At 39.4% G+C, this 21480-nt stretch overlaps 1 protein-coding gene and 2 long non-coding RNA genes across 9 annotated transcripts in view; all 3 read left to right on the forward strand.

Moving 5' to 3' along the window:
* The window catches only part of LOC5512766 (protocadherin Fat 4), a 64907-nt gene that overhangs the window by 27192 nt on the left and 16235 nt on the right, over window positions 1–21480 (forward strand). For 4 of the 7 annotated variants that reach the window (XM_048725481.1, XM_048725485.1, XM_048725484.1 and 1 more), the window contains 4 exons: window positions 112–258; window positions 558–743; window positions 1174–1354; window positions 1921–2132. The exons of 1 other annotated variant lie outside the window; for it this stretch is intronic. In XM_048725481.1, the coding sequence (XP_048581438.1) occupies window positions 112–258; window positions 558–743; window positions 1174–1354; window positions 1921–2132 (726 nt within the window). Of the gene's footprint in view, window positions 1–111; window positions 259–557; window positions 744–1173; window positions 1355–1920; window positions 2133–2395; window positions 2579–2861; window positions 2989–3148; window positions 3196–4584; window positions 4795–21480 lie in introns of all 7 variants that reach the window. 2 more of the 7 variants (XM_048725486.1, XM_048725487.1) reach the window with 2 other exon arrangements.
* LOC125561337 lies at window positions 11596–12622 on the forward strand. The gene is made up of 2 exons (XR_007307377.1): window positions 11596–12170; window positions 12456–12622. It is a non-coding gene; the product is annotated as an uncharacterized LOC125561337 (long non-coding RNA).
* LOC125561336 lies at window positions 13157–15057 on the forward strand. The gene is made up of 2 exons (XR_007307375.1): window positions 13157–13700; window positions 14964–15057. It is a non-coding gene; the product is annotated as an uncharacterized LOC125561336 (long non-coding RNA).

Raw genomic sequence — 21480 nt, forward strand, 5'->3', positions numbered from 1 at the left:
AGTATCAAATATTATAGAACACTAATGACAGCAGCCATCAATACACAGAACAACATCAAGAACACAATCGCAACTTGCTATTAATCCTGCGTGATGATTTGCATACTCCAGGTGGTTGTTAACGTAACAGACGGAGGTTCCCCGGCCCTAAAGTCACGTGCTATGGTGGTGATTGACGTGACGCCAAAACCCCGAAACTTGACGTATAACGTGTCAGTATTGGAGGGAGAGGCTAACGTACAAGTGATGGACTTGAAGGTAACTGTGTAAATAAGGAACTTCCATAATATTATAAGGCGTACGCCTCTAAACTATTTTGCTAATTTGGCAAAGGAAAAAAAAAACAGGGTCGGGCTCTATTCAGACCTGCGTTCATAGGATGTATTGCTCTGAATAGACAAATGCAATTTTTATTTACGCAGTTTAGTTTGAAGAAAAGCAAAAGGATTACTTATGTTGTATAGTCCTTTCTTTAGTTATGCGGGCGAATACCGATTTATGAGAAGGAGTGGGCTATCTACTTTTTAAAGACATATTTTCATTAATTTTACCCCCAGCCAGCCGAGTCGCATTTCAATGCGTCTGGAGGAACGTTTGCCTTTTTCGGTAGTTCCGGGTCCATGTTTTTTATCAATGGTACTAACCTAAGAGTTGGGTCAACTCCGCTGGACAGAGAAACTGCTGAAGAACATGTATTGGATATTTCACTCACTGAAGGAGGCATTGTCAAAGGCTTGTTCAAGGTAGATGAGAAAATGTATAAGAACATCGAATAGTCACGGTCAAACATCAAGTAGGGAGGTGAAAATATTCTCTTTGCAGCATTGAAACATATGTACGTGAACATTTGCCTGTATAGTGTGGAAATTTACATTAAAATCATCCAAAAAAAATTGTCCCTTATTTAGAATCATAACCGATTAAGCATCTTCAGTATTTTTTTTTCAAAGGAATTTTTCTTGAAAGAAAGTATTGGGCAAAACAAAAGATGATTAAATCTTAGTGACCTATTTCATTGTCACCAAATTCATGTCATTCTGTTAATAAACACTATATCTTTTGAGTTCAATCCCCATCTTTAAATTGAGTACACAGTGCTAAGTTCTACCATTGAGTATTTTAAAACACTTCAATCTAAATAAATTTTAACATTAGCTTGATATTGTATTGTAGGTCACAGTAAACGTTCTTGATATAAACGACGAGACACCTTCGTTCCAATCTCCTTATTTTAACGTGTCCGTGAACGAAATCGAGAGACTGGGCACCGTGTTCCTCACAGTATCAGCAACAGATGGTGATGCAGGTGCGAATAGTGCGCTGACATATTCCATCGCCGCCGGCAACGAAGAAGGTAAGCATCTAAGAAATTGATAGTATTGTTTGTTGAAATGAATTCAAATATCGCAATGATTCGAATAAGCTCCCTCCTTTAAATAAGCGCCCCCTTCGACCTCGAATTTTGGAATTAAATGGTGACAGTAAATCTTTTTATTTGCTTTTATTGACATGCTCACATTAAAATATTGTCCTCGATTTATAAACAATAAAATCCGCTCAATGAATGTACTATTTCAAGTTTAATAACATTTGAACTGTAGTTTCAGTTAATCACAAATAAAGTTTTGTTCCCAATCGATTCAAAAGCTGGTGTTTTGTGCCAAAATGAAGTAAGCGCCGTACAATAAGCGCCTTCCTGAAAATGAAATAAGGACCCCGGGTGATTATTCGAAGAAACTTTTACATCTAAAAAACTAAAAATCAGAATTAAGAGTATTTATGCCCTGCATCTACGCTACTACGTGGTGGACACTGGCCAAGCTCTGTTTGCTGGGGAACATGGGCAGGAACTACAACAGACCGTTTTGGGATCACTTTAAATCAGGATTAAGAGTATATTGTTTACTTTCATTTCAACAGGGTTTTTTTCGATTAATAACAAGACTTCAGCGATTTCGGTGGCAAAACAGCTAGATCGCGAGACACGTGACCTTTACATGCTGACTGTAATGGCTCAAGATGGGGGCGAGCCGTCGCTGAACAGAACAGCTGCAGTCGCCATTCAAGTGGGTGATGCGAATGATAATCCACCTGTCATACAAGACGCTGTCATTCAAGTATCCTTGAGTGAGGTGAGAGGATGGTAATCAAGGATCGTTGCCTAATGAGAGTTAGCAATTATTCATCGAAAGCTCAACAGTCAGACACAAAAATTGCTGCTACAGTTTAACTGTTTGCTTGAAAAAATGGCGTTATATTGCAATGTGATTGTTGAAGCAATTTTTATTCAAGTGCTCGTCTTTTTCACTGACGTGCGTTTTTAAAAGGTCTGGTAAAACGTACCATTCTAAAATTCTCTAACTTTTTTGACTTCTCTGACCTTTTCTGTTCCCAGACGGCTGCAATAGACACTCCAGTAGCAACAGTGATAGCATCTGATAAAGACATCGGTGCCAACGGACGCCTGCTGTACAGCATCGAAAGCGGCGCACATGGGCACTTTCAGATCAAAGATTCGAGCAGTGGGGCGATCAGTGTGGCTGACAGGCTCAGCTACAATCAGCGGAACAATTACACTGTAAGTGGTTTAGATTACATTGTCATCTGGCAAGCGAACAGTGTACTTTATTAGTAACAGCAATTCTGTACTATGCTCTACATGCTAAAAACGCTAAAATCTCGAACTAGGCATACTGTAAAGAAAAATGAAAATCGGTTCTAATTTCAGTCAGAGACTACAAATTGTTTATTGACTCATGTAGGGACTATTGCTATTCGTTTAACATCAGCTACACGTTAGAGGAAAAAACAACAAACAGTCAACTTGCCAATAATCCTGTTTGACAATTTACAAACCTCAGGTTGTGGTCAAGGTAACAGACGGAGGGTCCTTGGCCCTAGAGTCACGTGCTATTGTGCTGATTGATGTAACGCCTACCACAGAAAACCGGAATGCACCAGTTTTCGCATCGGTTCAATACATCGGAGGTATACAAAGTCTGAAAACACCTATGTTTTGCTATTTAATTTTTTTTATGGAAAAAGACATAACTTTGGAGCAACGTCAATACCTGGATTCTGAATGAGCTTGACAAATATGTTCAGTTTAGGAAGGATTAATTAAAATGACTCTGCTTGAATTTTCTAGGAGTGTACAAGGATACAAGTTTTGACTTCCCAGTTTTAACTGTCGTTGTAAGTATTATAATCCCACGTCTTGTAGCGACGCGAGTAGCTTTGCCGCTACATCAATCTCGTTCCCAGATCCAGCTACCTTTATGCCAGCGGCAAGGTACAAGGCTCTGGAATAATCAATTCCTAGGGCAATTCTTATTGGCTATCGATCTTGCTTCAGTGAGCATGCGCAAATAAAACGGAAGTGAATAGTACAATGGAAAAGCTTTTACGAGGCTTGTCACACATTCTGTCTTTGAAAATAAAATTACAGAGAAAACTCCCACAAACCAGCGTATATATTTAAAACCAAATTTTATTATTGCTGCTCCAAACTCTTGGTACCAGATAATAATCATGTGTAGCTTTTTGGGTCTTACAATATAGCGAACATAGAGGGAGGCCTTGTGGAAAGCCTGTGTGAAATTACGGGAAATGTAAAAGCGTGCGAAGTCGTAATATATATATTTCGGTCATGTTCTCGGCGGATTAACTCTTTGAAAGAGTTATGCGGTTTATGTCGGCTCTTCGACAGGATACAGCGCGAAGGCAATATAATCAAAATCCCCGTCCATTAACGACTACTTCGAGGCGGGCAAATGTAATATTTACATCGTGAAGCGATGGAATCCTCACATGCCTGAGCAAAGAAATAATGCGTGAGCGAAGCTTTTCAATCTTGTCCTCCATTGAGGCTTTCAAGGGCGAAATCAGTAAAATAATTGAACCGGATTTGCGTTCTCCTTGAGACACAAACAAATCGTAGGCGAATTCAAGCAAGTAGTGAATTAGGAATGCGTTACCATTACCGGTTGGCAACATATACACCAAAACCATCCTTTCTATAAACTATGACTGACTTCAAAATCTGGGATTGAATTTCTTTCAGCGTAAAATCTTCGACTTTCCCTAATTTGTCAAGCGCGAATTGGATCTATAAGTGAAAGAGATCAACTCTGTTCCTTCCGGTCGCTATTTTGTTTGGTCATGCGCAGTAAAACCGGAACCAACAGATTCTGTTGGTGAAAAAATTGATTATCCCAGAGTCTTGTACCTTGCAGCTGGCACAAAGGTACGTGGGCTCTTGGAACGAGATTGCCGCTACATGTACTTAAGGGTATTAACAAACACTCTATTTAGAAGGGGATCCATGCGTGAAGGGGCCCCAATAATTCTAGAAGAAATGTATGGAAACTAGATTTCACAAATAATACTCCAGCCATATTTTTCAATAGATTCTCCCTGGCCCTTTTCTAGAAAAAGTTTGGGATCCACCCTTGTGTCGTTAGTAAAGTGAACCAAGCGGAGACAAGCAATCTGAGCTTACGGTAAAACACAACTATATTTGTAGACAAAACAAGGCCAAAAACCTATATACAAACTTATTTCTTGTATCTACTACGTTTTTAGGCTACCGATAGTGACACAGGTATTAATGGCGTTGTTGAATACCGCATCAGCGAAGATACGGATTTGTTTTACATCGAGCCAACATCAGGGACAATTAGGACAGCGGACGTTTTCGCCGATAAAGATAGAGGGCAATCCTTTAGTTTCATGGTCCAGGCTTCTGATAAGGGAACCCCGCCAAAGAAAACGAAAGAGAACGCTCATATAACAGTAAGTGAAAATGGGCAGAAATGACACCTTAGTGTTTTCCGAGTCTGTTTAGTCAGGAACGTCCCAGCAACGTCCGGCAGACAGCGCCTGCATATTTTGGAAAATATCAGGCATAATCTGTGTTGTGGGTACATTTTACATACTGTGCTTTGTACTGGACGATAGTGGGGAATGCTGGTTAGGCCATTTGTGCATTGGCAAGACAATTGGTCTCGTAGCTTCAATACTAGAGTCTACCAGTTCTTATTGGAAAAAGGCTTTGGAGCAGCTTCAAAACCTGATTTCGATTTCTAATGATTCTGCATGAGCATGACAAACATGTTGCTACATTCTAGGGAGCTAGGATTAATTTATGTCGTATAAGCAGTCGTAAAATGTCATGCATACTCTTAGCCCGGAAATTATAACTATAATGTATTATGTCTATTTTCAGATATTTCTGCTGAGGGACTCAAACAGCATGGTGCTGACTTCAAAGATGAGCAAGGAAGACATTCTTCTGAGGCGTTCAGAATTCCTCGAGTAAGTGTAATAGGGATAATGAGTTTGTCCATGGGGTGTCAAAGGTGGCCTAGTTTCGATATACAAGATTAGAAAAAAAAGCATTGTCAAAAAAATCGAAAAGCCTTATACAATAGGCTACACTAAATGGATTTCTTTAAAGTATATCTCAAGCAGTTAGAGGAGCCCTAATTCCACTTGTCATTCTTTAACAGTATACATTGCTGAGAACCGTATTTTCTTAGGGACGTAAAGGAGCTGAATGGTGGTGGCCATGTGATAATCAAGTCAATCAGGCCTGGAAAGGGGAATACGTGAGTACCTTTCGACTTCCTGACAAATTTCTTTAGAAGAATGGAGAATGGCTCAGACATAAAAAAATATATAATTGTTGCAGGTCTATCATCACGATAAATGGCATCAAGGATCGCCAAGAGATGTCTTACAACCAATTATTCGAGTAAGTTGTTTGACTCAGAGGTATACAAATCAGATTATTTACATTCGGGACTGGGTATTCCTCGTGGCTTTATACGCGAACCGTGAGCAGTGGAGATATGTATGAAATGCTTGACTTAGTGCGTCAACAAGTCTTAGCGCCTGATATCTTTCCATATATTATGTGTTTGTTATTAGCGGTCTTACAGATGGCGCTGTAAATGGAGGTCCCGTCTCTGTAGCAACACAAATTTGTAATTGTGCGCGTTACAGAACAACTGTAAGGGGTAGTTGATCTTCCTGCCTGTGAAATGTTTATAAATGTACCCGAAACAAGGGAACAATAATAACCTACAAACCATCTTATTCTTACCTCAAGCATCCAAAGTCATCATGGGCTTCTTTTTGAACATACTAACATCACCATCCCTTTCAGTGGGTTTAAAGAGAGTGAAGGCAGCCCGAAGTACGTGAAATGGAAGTTGACAGGACAGGGCGAGCCACCAATGGCCAGCAAAAATGAAGAGGAGTTGTCGCCTACTGTCATCGTGCTTATTTTCTTGTCCGTCCTCGTGGGAGTCGCCGGAATTGTCATGATTCTCATACTTTGCAAGTATGTAGTTTATAAAAGAAAGAAATAAAATTTGGTGAAATACGCGCGCGATATCCTGTCTCCCGCGCAGCCGATCTTTGTGTCGGTGGTGGGAAGTGTGATCTGGGCCATTAAAATTCTACCGTGGCCGAAAGAATATAAAACGTCATAATCACGTGACAGTATACACCCCTGCATTGTGGAACGTATCGTCTACTTTTACCTTGTGGGGAAAACTGTTTTTCAAAGTTATCGGGTTTTTTTTTTGCTCGAGTTGCCCGCTAACTTCACTCTGGTGAGATCATCTGCTACTTTGACAGCCATCACGATCACACACCCAAAAAATTAATGATATACATACTATATCTTCTTTCAGGAAAAGAAGGGATGAAAGACGTTCCCGCGTAACATTCAACGACACACCACTCTAGTGAGTATTACAGATCAGCTGTTAGTGCCTAACATTCCAGACAGTCATGATTTAGAATAGTGATTCACGCTTGGTTGATTGCTTTATAATGTTTTGTTGTAGTATTGGTCCTATGAGCTCGGGCGGCGGTGGAGCAGATTCAGCACAGGTACGTAACATTGGCGTGATCGTTTTGTCGACTGTCGTATCATTACTTGTGTTTTGAGTGGCCGTAGCTGAGACTTAGGTAACGCTCGGTTGGCGTATTGCATGCTTCAAAATTGGTAGCGTTAGCACGATCATTTTATGGGTTATTGTATTGGCTAGTATTAGGGGACTTGCGCTAAGAGAGCACGTGACCTTTTTGGATTGCGAATTCAAAACAAAATGATCAAACAAAAAAATCAGAAATGACTGCGCCCGTCACACAAGAAAACGACGAAGAAATAAAATCTTTAAATGAAACTAAACCCTTTCAGTAAAAAAGAATTCTGGGTTTTTTCGTAAGCTCTGAATAAGTTGCTTTATTTTGCTGTTATTTTGCCGCTAAAAGGCTGAGCGCGCGCTAATTTGCCACCCAAACAGTCATGTGATCTCTTAGCGCAATTCCCCTATTGGTAGTAATTGGTCGAATAGCAAGGGAAGGGGATTCAAGGGAACCTCCAGTACGCAATTTACAACATAGTTGTTTTCCCCACAAATTGAAAGAGTTAATGTTCTAAAAGCAGATTTAAAGTAAAAAAAAAAAATAAAAAAAAAAAAATCCCGTCAATGGAACATAGTCGATCTTTGATTGATTATATTAATGAGGGCACTTGGGCTGCTATTCGGCGCGAAACTCAAGTTAACCGTAAATAATGTGGAGAATATCGTACGCTTAGACCTTTATAGTGCGACGCACGCTACCACCTTGGCAGACCAAGAAAAAGTCTTAAGAAAAGCAGCTTGCGAGAATCATAGTTTTTTTATTGACATGAACTTGTGCATAAAGTCTTTCTTTGCCGGCCTGGTTAGCTAGTGAACTTCGTCAGTCAGAGAGTACGCTCATCTCATTGGCGTCAAAAAACATTTCAAGGTAATTCATAGAAGATTCAAGGTGGCCACGGTAGCGGGAATCGCAATGGGAGTGATTATTTTATTAGTTTTGATTGGTTAGAAGTGTGATGTGAGCTATTGCATGCTTTGGCATAGCTAATATCAGCATGGCATTTGTCTATTGTCCTATTGCATTATTTGATTAGATAGAAAATATTGGTAAATTTGCTTTGCCTTTTAATCACAATAATAATAAATCCCAATCGTTAATCTAGCCTTTATAAGAAATTCTAATGATTGCTATATTATTTTATACAGCGTTTGGATGCTGGTGTCGACAACTTTGAGTGTTAGAGCTTGAACGTCAAGATACGCGCATATGAGACAGGACAATACTAGATAAAAAAAAAACATTATATAAATATACAGTTGAGTCCTGATAACTCAAGCATATATTTATATATATAAAATGATGGTTGAAGGCTTTCATAGAAAGTGCTCAATACTCGAAAGTAGAGCGGTGTATAGTGTTGGTTTGAGAAAAATACAAACTACATAGGTTTCCCTACAGGTCTGTTTCGTGGTTTCGTGGTTGCCCACTGATGAGTGGGCAACCACGAAACAGACCTGTAGGGAAACCTATGTAGTTTGTAGTTTGTCGAACCAATATATATATATATATTGGTTCGAGTTCACGCGGCTGCACCGTAACAACATGGACTAACCAAATAGTTTGAATAACGCATAGGCGCATGTCGAGAGGTCCCTGCGGGGTTTTAAGTGCGAACATGCACTACTTTGATCAAGATTTGACTAATACCAGGAAAAATATGATAATAATATTCGATATATTGTACAATCAATAAATATTGTAAATATATTTTTTTTTTCAGAATAATCTACCAATAAAAATTTTGTACTTTCTATTAACCCATTGACTCCTGGCTTTTTTTTAGCTGAATTTACAAAAAAACAGACTGAAAACAGATACCTCCCCCCCTATTCTGAGTTTTATACAGCCCGTCAAACACAGCTGCACCTAGTCAGCGGTATCCAAGCTTTCCAACAGTGCTCTGCGGTCCCCACTTTTAATCCCTCGTCGTTGTGCTGAAGCCAGCACAAGTTGATGGTTGCTTGTATTTTTCATCCAAAATACAGCTATGAGCATATGAGGAGAGTGTCTCAGGACATCATGAAGTCTTTTGGGGCATAATTGAGTGCTTTGCTTATGGATATTTGCAAGCAAAGGTGGATTCCTGATGATTTTTTCTTGTTTGGCTTTGCCTGGATGAGAAAATAATTTTCTAATGAATCACTTTAGCTCTCCTAAATGCTTTCTTTTCTGAAACCATATTGATTTCAAAAGTCTGTATGACCTGGAATTGATTTGTTTGGCTTCGGGGTGAAAAGACTTATAAAAAAACCATCTGACTTTGGGGAAAGGAGTGTTGACTGGCCCTCCCCTCGTGAATTTTCCCCTGGATCTCCCAGAATGCTTTGCAATACGTAAAGATATTTTCGTGGTTGTACAATCCTTCAAGGAATGGACATTGTGTTTTGAGGCCAAGGAAATGTACCTGGAGGATCATAATAAAGGTATCTATTTGTGTCTTGAGCTGTGTTTGCTGATCTCTCTCCCTTGTGTGGTATTTTGAGCGTTTTATTGAGAGGGGTGATTCTGCTTTTCTCTCCTTGTTCGATTTGAGATTTGTCAAAGAACCTGTGCTATTATTTGGCTTAAGAGTAGATGCCAACACCTTGGTTGGATGCATATCTGCAAGACTTATCCGTTAGACTGATGCCTGAGTATCTTCATCTTGTTGTGTTTATTTTGAATTTATGATTTTTTTGGGTTGTGGGTACTTCCCAAAGCCGGTACAGGCCGGTTGAGGGGTCAATGTGTTTATAAACATTTTAGTTATGAAACAGTAACACAAAGTTATAAATCAAACAAAACGAAAAACAAAAACAAATAAAAGTTAACCATTTATGAGCACTTTTTTTTATTCAAAAACACAAATTGATTATCGTACATCCGATCAGTTTGATGTAAATTACGATCGATTCGCCGACTCACTCAACGGCAAGCAACACGGCTCAACTATTGGATCATATTTGGTAGAGTCTCCCTCTACTATGATTGGATGGCTGCCTTAAGGCCTTGGTAAAGGTAAATTTGACACCACTGTTTGTTATTGTGCTTTATTTTTGCAAAAAAATTCTATGACGGCTAAAATGTTTCCCGTGACCTGTTGACCGTGAATTCACGCCAAATCTTTGATTTTTCTAACGTATTATTTTGAGGCGAGAACTCGAGCTTGTCTGGAGTAACGCGACGGGTTTTTAGATATCGCCTTCAAATTTTCGGGATCTGATAGATAATTATGCCATGTCATAAAGTGTATGAAGAATTTTCGATTTTCGACTGAAGATCGCTTTTATAGCACTTTTCGTGTCCAAGTTTCGCCAGAAATGAGAGTTCGTGATATTTTGTTGACAGTGTCAAATAACAAAAAGTCCTCACACTCTTTGGTAGATCATCTATCTGTCTTTGAGATGCAATTACGTGCAAGTGCATGCGCAATAACGCGTAGGTGCATTACCCCCTAAAGTAAACTCCGTACTTTTGAGTTTGAGGCCTCAAAGCTATTTTAGCTATTGCAAAAATAAAACTTGCAGGAGATAATTCAATTTTTTATCTTTTTTTTGATATATAGTTTGTACATGTAGTGAAAATTGCGGCGCGACAATATTTTTTTTTTCCGCGGACACGTTTACCTTTACCGAGACCTTAAGCAACCGCAAGATAAAATTATACGGAGCTGTGAGGCGGAAGCCAACAATTGGCACAGTAAAAAGAGCAACTCTATTCAAACCCTATTGAATATTTATAATCCTACCGAAGACGTCACTAGTATTATTTAAGGGGGTGATTTATGGAATTAATACTACAAATAATATCTGATAATACTTTGGCCATAAAATAATAACGCCGGTGTGAAACTCCGTGTAAACGTCCACAGAATCAATTTTCTTTTTTAACAGGTCGTTCCGATGCTAGCCCTTTAATGTATTGGTGGCTGTAGATCAAATTCGCTGGTTAATGACATAGATAAAGTCAGAAAAGGAGGTCATTTAGATAACTCTACAGAATGTAGGATCTTAGATTTATTTAGGGAGCTCAGTAATAATGCAGGTGAACTGTACTACTATTTTTTGGTACCTCAGTTATATAATAATATAAACCTGCGCGCAGAGTACACTGGGGTACCGATGGATTGCGTGTACATTTGTGTTTTGACATTTTGTATGATAAAAACATTTTAGTTTTAGTCAAATTTTACTCTACCATAGAACCATATGTAAAAATGAGTAAGAAAGGCAAGAAAGGCAAGAAATGTAAGATAAAACAAAAAAGAAAAAACTTCCCAGGTGGGGTAGGAGACTCCATAAAATTAAATGGGTTGAGGTTAGAATTGCCTAACTGCACTTCATGAATGTACTATCTGTTAGTATTGAATTTGCTGTTACAACCAGTGAATCGTCATTATAAACGATATATGTGTTTTCATTATTTCATTTGTAAACGCAAAGTCGCGCAAAGTAAACTACAAGACTTCTTATGTTTAGACAAAATGTTGTGGTGTCAAATTAGAGGGCTATATGGAACAGATATCAGAAGCTAGAAGCTCAGGATATATTCCATGGGCAGCGTCTAGTGTTATCGTGTATTTATTTTCCTTTTTGTCACACAATGCTTTCTCTTTGAGGGTGTAGAGGGCGAAGGCTAGTGTGGTAATTAAAGTCACAGCAGAGTTTAACTGTTGATTGCCTGTAATGTCATCTCTATATCTTTGCTTTGAACACCCTGCGTGCGGAAAATTTGCTGTTACACCCAAAAAGAGCCATATTGTTATAACAGTACTGTATAATTGTTTTCATTGCTCATGGCAATTAATATTTTATTTACGTAATTGCAAAGAAAGCAATATGATCTATTTATGCCATCATATTGTTTATAGCATTTTAACTTAGGTTGATTCTTGAACACGGAACGAAGCAAACTATTATTAGCCTGCGAGGTGGAAAGTCTGCAAGGCTGTCATCGGCGCATAGTAATCTGTTATATAAATTAAACAAAAATAAGAGATAACAGATTACTTACCTTGCTTCGAAAACTGATAGTTTTGAATTTTAGACCACGAAAAATTATGAAATCCGTATCGAATGCGCCGGTGACAGCCCGCACTATAAGTTGTTTGCTTCGCTTAGTGTTCAGCCGAGCGTACCTAATTGTCCAACGGCGCCGGTCAAGGATTCAAATCGCTGCTTACTCGTTTTAAAAAATGGCTAGCGGCCAGGGAAAATGATTTAGCTCGGATGTTTTGCCACATATCGAATGTAAGTGTACCCTGGCATAGGTCTGCGAGATAAAAATATTTCGTTTGTTGTATTTTCCTCGCGAATTTCGACGGTATTTGAGTGCTACCGAAAATGGCGCCTCCAACCTTGTTTCTTTCCTTAGTAGGGGGAGAGAAGTCATATATTCCGTTACGAAAACACCCCAAAATCGTATATTACACATAAATATGACAACAACAAGGCATGTTCTAAGTTTTAAGGCAATTTTATTGGCAATGTTTTACAAAAAAATCGCGACTTCAATCCACTCGTTTTACCTCTAAGAATAACAGCCGATTCCAAGCTACGAACAAGTTTCAAAACCATTGCCTGGGCTACCTGTGGTCATAGAAGCCAAGGTTGGTTCTCACTAGAGGAAGAGTCAGAATTGGTCAGGCGCAAGAAATCAAGCAGTTGCGTTCTTTTGCGCTTGCGTTACAGCTACAGTTACAGAATAGGAAAATAAAAAAAAATTCAAATACATTAATAAACGATATGTTTTCTTGTGCTACGTTTGGTTTGTGCGCGTGTGCGCGTGATCACGTTACAAGAATGTTCAACATCACAGAGAGCCCTTTGTAGTTGGCCGGGCTTCCTAACAATTTCCCTCAATAACTATGGTCCTAGTAAGAATCAACCTTAGTTAAAATGCTCTAAACAATATGATGGCATAAATAGACCATATTGCTTTCTTTGCAATGTTTCACAAAAAATCGCGACTTCAATCCACTCGTTTTACCTCTAAGAATAACAGCCGATTCCAAGCTACGGACAAGCTTCGAAACCATTGCCTGGGCTAGCTGTGCTATGACTACAGAAGTGCATTGATGTGATTCAAAATTGCGTGTTCCTGGAAACTGCAATTGCCTTAGAAAATCGTTTAAAGCACTAGGCTCATCAATTAGTCGAATAAAAGGCAAACCGTTTTTTGAATACGAAATAAACATTTTCCATTATGTTGCGTCATGCAGCAGCTAAGCCTCCGCTTGAGTGACTTTCTCACGACTTGTGTGACCCAAATTAAGCGAAGACAATAGCTCTTTAAGGCATTTTTGATTGTTTTAATAGCAATCCTTTGGATGTTATTCAAGTGTAACACAAATTAGCATGAATTGACGTGCTAAACGAATAGAGAACGAACATGATTTACATATCGACGAAACTGAACAGGACCTGGTGGCAAGTTAATAATAAGCCATATTCTTATAAAGTTCTAGCCTGAAGTTTGTCCGAATCGATCGCATTTTCATCGTCATATTCCGGGAACAATTCTTCTCGTGAAGCCAGCTGTTATCATGGGTAAAATGAGCTGGAAACTAAACAAAAACAACGTTTCCATGTGAATGTTAATGGCCTGAGTTTAATCTAGTTGCCGAAACCTAAGAAGGGTTTCTTATTTAGTCCTATACTTCCACTGATGTAAAAAGAATCTTCATCAAATTATCAACTGGGACAAAACGATGGCTGTCCGGATAGGGACGATTTTTCGCATTCTGTTGCTGTTAGGCAGCTTGATTCATTTAGCTAACGGTAAGTAAACTAATATGACTTGTAAAGTGCTTAGTTTTCTGTATTGGAGCGAGTTGTTGTTTATACAATACCGAATAGATAATAGGGAGATTTGAAGGAAATAATCATTTTCCGCCTTTAAAGATGTGCTAAGATTTCTTTGGTAACCCAAATATGGATAACCGGAGCACAGAGCTGTGGTTGTCAAAACGCCTTGAGCCATATGACGAAATTCTCTTAATCATATTCCATATTTCCTCAAAAATTGTAAACAAGAAACTAATATTTAATAGCTGTCAGCTAAACGAAAAATACTCTTGCCCGCCTATTGGACAGGAAAACTGATAACAAATTTTTTTATGAAATTATTTTTAGTGAAACTATTAAATATTGAAATGTTCATATTAATATTGCGCGCTACAATTTAACCAAGTAAATGTTTTTATTATAAAAGAATGCTGAATAATATGCATTTATATGCATTTAAACATTACTATAATGAAATGTACAATTTTGTTGGATATTACAACCAAACACAATCGCGATTGAAATCTATTAGGCGGTCCTTAAACGGTTCTCAAGTGGGTAAACAACAACCTTTCTATCCGATTAGTGTATGCGTATAAAATTGTCAACATTTGCTTTATCAAACGAAACAAGAAATATCATGAGTGAATTTTAATGAGTTAACATCAAAAAGTCCACCTATTCATCCGTCTGGTATTATGTGACGACGTTGCTATTCCGTTTTTGTTTACCCCGTAAGAGGACTCTTATGAATATCTTAGGAAAGATGCTCAAACATTCGCATTAGGGCAAACACATAAACCCTCAGGAAACAAACAGCCCGAATTTATAATTGATTATGGCTTATTTGAAAACGACTTCGTGACGACCTTCGCACTGTTTACTTCATGCTGGGAGACTTTCAAAACTCTGTTGGTTTTCATTCCTTCTTTTCAAGTGTTTTGTGTCTCGCCCACCTTCCGAAACACCAATGTAAAAATAATACATTAAATTAAATAACTATGCAATTCGACCAATTGTTTATGGTTATTATCATCTTTGAAATTAGCAAAAAATCTTGAATGCATTTTGATCCCCGTGCAGACAAGATAGCTACTATAATAAATGCTATGCATGTTTTCCCTTTTTTTTTCTTCTTCTCTTGCTTAAAACAAATGAGAACCGTTTAAGTAATAAAGCTGGCGTGTGACTTTACGGCATACATCACAGAAACTGCCAAGAACGAATTGCATAAAAAGTTAATAATTTCTATTCTAGAAGAAGTTCCATTAAAGCACTCCAGTGTTGAGTATCCCGCTAACTAAGCAGAGGGGAAGGAATGCCGCCGTCTCTTCTCGCTCCCTACAGGAAATAAAAAGAAGCCGAAAACAAGCGAATGCTTCCTTAAAAGGCTACCTATCGCATTTTATGTTATTATTTTCAAAGCGTTTGTTAGACCCGACATTTAATTGTCAAGAAATTAGAGCTGATTTAAGATCAAACCTGTGAATAAAGATAGGGTAAACTTGAGCAAAATATAATTAGCGTTGAAGAACAAAAATGTGGACTTTAAAAGCACACTAGCATACACAAATTGGCACCAGTCGGGCCAAGACGGGACGCTAGCACAGTCTATTACCCGTGCAGTTCGGCAACCATGGACAGCTGTTTCGTCCTTATTAGGACTCGTCAGCATGGCATAGCCGGTTTGCCTCAGTTAAACTTCATCGGCAAAAAAACTGCAGGGCGACTTCGGCTCGAACGAAGTGCTTTAAACCACAGCTTAGATCCATGTGGGATCTAGAGCTGCGACCGGGCTAGCGTGATGCCAATTGTGCGGATCACGCATGCGACCTTTGCTAGTCTAAAACTCCGTCGGATAGCCAAACTATCCTTGCGAGTATGCTAGTGTGCATTTAAAGTCCACATTGTTGAAGAACAACCACCTGACGTAAAAACGGATAAGCTCGAAAAGCTCCAGAGTGAACGTCACAAAAGTGGCTCGGCGGCCGTCTTGTGCCAAAAAATCGGGACCTTCGACACCCCCAGCTTCCTTCCTTGCCTTCTGTAATTCCGTTACATCTATCTCACCCAGAACCCGGGTTCTACTCCCATTCTCAAAATTGACTCGGAACATCCGGTAGTCCCTAAAGTTCCGAGCCATGAGAAAGATACGCGACGTATCCTTCAGAAAGGAGTTCCCTCCTCAGCGTATCCCCAGAGAGGCTCTTCATTTGACGTTAAACCTATGTAAAGGCTATGTAACTACTATAGAAGAGCTAAAAAAATACTTATACTACTATATGTAGTATACCTTTTGCCGATCGTGAAAGAGGGTGGTTTTTTTTAGATCTGGCAGGCCATGTCATGCACCTGACAGAAACAATGCGGGAAGAAAAAGGGTAAACACAGCAAAATTAAATGTCTTGCATTGCTCGCATTTCCATTTCAATAGATAGATGGATGACTGAGTAGGGGGGTTGGCTGGTGGATGTATAGATGAATAGAAAAAAATGGATAATAACTTACCCTTTGCACATTGTGCTCTGCCTCCTTTGCAGATTGGCTTCGAATTATACATCATGCAATGTTTTCCATTTTATTTTCTTCGTTTTTAGCGTTCAAGTAACGTAAAGGTGGCTTGTGTATGAAGTATGGTTTTGTGATACAAAAAGGCGTATAATAAAAAAAGAGAATGATAATAGCGTTCAATGATGCAGGAACATTAGCACAGCCTTCTGAAAGCCCGGATTCTTTGCCACATAACAAAAGCATACATAACAGAAGGCAGCCATCCTCAGAAAGTATTGGATGAAGCCGAAACAAACCAATGCTTCGTACCTATCGCATTTTATGTTATTATTTTCATAATATTTACTTCTTTTGCGCGATCCTGTGCCTGTCAGTCTTTTTTATATTGTTGAACAACAAATATATTAGATTCTGAATTCATTGTAGTACCTAACTAACGAGTGCTTACCATGTCTTTCATCAGTGTTTCATTTTAAGGAGTGTTAGCGGGCGCGCAAAATGATTGTAGGAAAGTGAAGGAGGGTGACTTTATACTCCCATATAGTTCCCCTCATCTTCCTACCCTTTAATTATAGACTTTTTCATTTTCCAGGAGCACGTCCATTATTTGATCCACCCGATTGGACAACAGTTCTTCCAGAGGTCAACACCACCGCGGGTAAGTGCAGTCAGTTCTACTCTTATCGCAACACAATCATTGTAACAAAAATAGTCCAGCTTCATAGTCTCGTGGGAAGGGCACACGGGGCTCCCCCCCCCCCCCCCCTTCTAGCAGGCAAAAATACAGTAAATGTATGAGACATCTAAAATACTTGAATGGGTCTTTTGGCTACGCCGCTGAACGATGCTAGAGACCCATTGTATTTTCTAAAATAACACACACAAAAAAATATAAATCAGCATCATACTAATGACGCTGAGAACAACGACAGCAGCGACCAGGGCATCCAACAGTCACCAACACTGACAAAAGTTATCTGTGTCAGGAAGAAGTATTTTATTTGATAAGATATAGTAACTCATAACCTATACCTATCCTTTGTATTGTCTACAGGAACAATTATAACGAGATTTACCGCTACAGATGCAGATGGTGATAATATTAGTTACAGCTTGCAATCCAACGCTCATCCATGGTTCAGAATCAATAGCAGCACTGGAGATCTGATAGTTAACAAAACACTGGACAGAGAGGTAAGAACTCCAAAAATAACCAGAGCAAAGCGTTGTATGGCATAACTTATTTTATTCGTATTCAATTCCAGGCAATGGGTAGCGGAGATGGCTCGCTCAGATTCGCGGTCTATGCAAGCGACGGCTCATCTCAGGTAAGGAGACACCTAAGCTTGTCTTGGTCTGGTCTCCGTTGTTAATTGTGCATAACCATATTCTACTTGCTCTTATAGGGAAAGCTTACAGCCATTTTAACAATTACTGACATCAACGACAATGCACCCGCCTTTCAAAATACACCGCTGACCAAGTCATGCTCTGAGGTACACCGATTTATCACTTATTTACTTCGACAGAAGTGTCATGAGTTATAGGATTGAAAGAGGCCTTTGCCGCTTTCCATTTGTGATACCAAGTTGCTCAATATAGTTAAAAATCAGCTCATCGTCTAGTTAGCTATGTATATTTGTTTGCATATCATCACTTCGATTCTGATGTCCTGAAAAACTGGTCTGCTTGACAGGACACGCCCGTGGGTTTCTCGGTGGTTACTGTGACTGCGACAGACACCGATGCAACAACAAATGCCATCATTACGTTTGCAATTGCATCAGGAAATGAGGTATGCTCTACTTTCTCAGAATCTGTACGGATAGCTGTTTTACAGGTTTTTTTTGTTAGTGATTTGGCAATGCGTGACAAGGAGGTAGCCTAGACCAACGTCTCATATTTCTTGTTTAGCAGCAAGGGGCATAGTGTACAAAAACGTAACGATCTCCAAAGTGGAACAAGTTGAAAACGATACCCCTTTGGTGCCGTGGGGACGGACGAAAACGGAACCTTTTGAAAAAGATGGCGTGATAACTCAGGTCCAGTCCACTTGGCGCGCGAGTTCGCATGCGCTGTTAGGCTTATCGTTTTCGTCTCGTTGCTGCGTTTTCGTGGGGACGGATTGTATAAAAATGAAAACGCTTTGTGTTTTTTTGAAAACGGAACAAAAAGGTTGCGTTTTCAAACGAAAACGGATACGTTAGGACAGGGTCTTATTCTCCACGCTAAGTTTTGCTCATGGTTTTTACTGTGTTGTAGGGGGAAACGTTTAGCATCGACAAGGTCACTGGTGATATCACCACCTCAAAGCCTCTTGATTATGACAAAGGTCCAAGGGTGTACACACTCAACATCTCAGCAATGGTAAGAGAAATAAGCGATGATTTCATTTAAAGCGATATAATATATCTTGCTCTGTTGGGAAGCAAATAGATATATTTTGAAAACTAACCACCATCTGGGATGCTAAACTACGACAGCAGACATAACGTTACTGTAGTAACGTAGTAGTAAGATTGGAAAGAGGTGCGAAAAAAACAACTAACGTAATTCCCTAACGTAACGGAACCTAGGATCGAACCCGGAACCCAGTGGCAAGTGCAACAGGCAAGACAGAGCGACGCTCTGCCAACTTTGCTACTAAGCATTCACAAGTTAAGAATACGTCCCACTAATGCGTGCAAGAAATTGTAATTTCAGAACAACCACACAGACCTGATGTTACAGAGCTTCGGAGTGGTTACCATCAATATAACGGATGTAGACGACCTTCCGGCGAACTTCTCACAAAAGCTGTACGAGGCGCACATTGATAAGAATTCACCATTGGTGAGTTAAACCTTTAAACATCGTGAAATAATGGGAAGCCCTTCTGGGAACCTAGTTGAAGTCTCGTAGTAAGAGTTCTACCTTTCCATTCTCTCACACCTTTTCGCCCTTTCCTATGCATACTTTGCCATTTCTACCGCTCCCGCATTTCTAGTCGGTTTTCACTCGTTCACGCAACTGTTCTGCCTTCTAATGCTCACTGTTAAGCGATTAAGCTAAATCTTCAAGATGGACGCGGCCAGGATTCAAGCCCATTAACCACCACTCGGGTACATTGAAGACCTCGCCTTGACCGTTTTTTATTACCTAGAAGGAGCAAGATTACCCACATAAAAGAAACTGACAGGCTGTACCTGACCGACCACCACAGCTACTCTGTCTTAATAGAGGCGTAAAAAATGAATAACACTTCAACACTGTGTTAATTGAATAAACAAACAAACAACAACAATAACAACAACAAAACAGACAATTAAACCCCCAGAGCAAAGGCGAGAAACAAACTAACTCGACTCACGTCGAAACCGAGAATCGAACCTGGAACCGAATAAGTGAATAAGTCATTGTTGAGAGGCACAGGCGCTACAGATCGACGCTCTGCCAACTAAGCCACGAAGACTCCCAATGAACTTTTCTGATTCCACTATGCCTACCGAGTTTGTATTTTTATTGTTGTTGTTGTCGTTATACCACGACAGTATTGTGATTTGTTATCCGGTATTTATAGGGATCCTTCATCACTCAAGTTCACGCAGAAGACATGGACTCTTTAAACGCTCCTGTAGAGTATAGCATTTATCCAGGTGAGTGGTCTTTTCTTGGGAGAATCGCCGATATGTACACAATATCATGTAGTTGTTGATAATTCATTTTCATTATTATGTATTTTAGATAGCGACCCTGATGGATTATTTGCAATCAACAAAACAAGTGGTGCAGTCACTGTGGATGGGAATTTGAAGAATGGAGTATACAGTTTGATAGTAAACGTATGTAAACAAATGCTTAATCAACAGATGCGACAAGAAATCAATATTAAGTAATTATAATATTTTACTAGTCAATGTTATCATGAAAGCTGTTATTGTCAACACTGTTACCTGTTAAGTGGCCTGTAACAATTTTCTGTTTTATAGGCAAAAAGTACAACACAGCCTCTCGCATTTACACTAGTAAAATTGACGGTTGGTCCTTTGCCGAACTTGACGTACGCCGTGACAGTCTTGGAGGGAGAGGCTAACGTACAAGTGATGGACTTGCAGGTAACTGTGGAAACAAGGGACTCCTATAGCTATACAAAGCGAGCCCTGGTAACTTATTTAGCCGTTTTGGTCATGGGAAAGAATTAGGGTAACTCTTTATCCAGACTGACAGCCATAGAATTAATTGCTTGGAATGTATATTTCTATTGGGTCCATCAGCACTATACTGTCCAAGAGCAGAAACAGATGTATGGACCCCGCTATCTATTATTTAAAAATACATTTTCATTCATTTTGCCTGCAGCCCGCTAAGTCGCATTTAAATGCGTCCGGAGGAACGTTTACCTTTTTCGGTAGTTCCGGGTCCATGTTTTCTATCGATGGCGCTAAGCTGAAAGTTGGGTCAACTCCGCTGGACAGGGAAACTGCTGCACAACATGTATTGGATATTTCACTCACTGAAGGAGGCACTGTTAAAGGCTTCGTCAAGGTAATCAAATGAATGTTTATTTGCATTATTAGAATAACTGTTATCGTCATATTTCCCATAATCACAACAGCCGTTTCAAATTAACATTTGTTTGATAGCTGAAGGCTTGTCTTATATCGCATTGCAGGTCACAGTAAACGTTCTTGATATAAACGACGATAGACCTTCCTTCCAATCTCCTTCTTTAAACGTGTCTGTGAACGAAATCGAGAGACTGGGCACTGTGATCCTCACAGTATTTGCAACAGATGGCGATGCAGGTGCGAATGGTACGCTAACATATTCCATCTCGGCCGGCAACGAAGAAGGTAAGAAATTAATAGAAATTTATAGTATTGTTTGTTGAAATGAATTAAAATGACAAAAAGCTTTTTTATCTAAAGAACTACAAATCACAAACAAGAGTATATTGTTTACTTTCATTTCAACAGGGTTTTTTTCGATTAATAACAAGACTGGAGCGATTTCGGTGGCAAAACAGCTGGATCGCGAGACACGTGACCAATACACGCTGACTGTAATGGCTCAAGATGGGGGCGAGCCGCCCCTGAACAGTACAACCGCAGTCGCCATTCAAGTGGGTGATGCGAATGATAATCCACCTGTCCTACAAGACGCTGTCATTAAAGTATCCTTGAGTGAGGTGAGAGGATGGTAATCAAGGATCGTTGCCTAATGATAGTTACCAATTATTCATCGAAAGCTCAACAGTCAGACGCAAAAATTGCTACAGTTTAAC

This window comes from Nematostella vectensis, chromosome 3 (genome assembly GCF_932526225.1).
Source record: "Nematostella vectensis chromosome 3, jaNemVect1.1, whole genome shotgun sequence".
NCBI classification, from domain to species: domain Eukaryota; kingdom Metazoa; phylum Cnidaria; class Anthozoa; order Actiniaria; family Edwardsiidae; genus Nematostella; species Nematostella vectensis.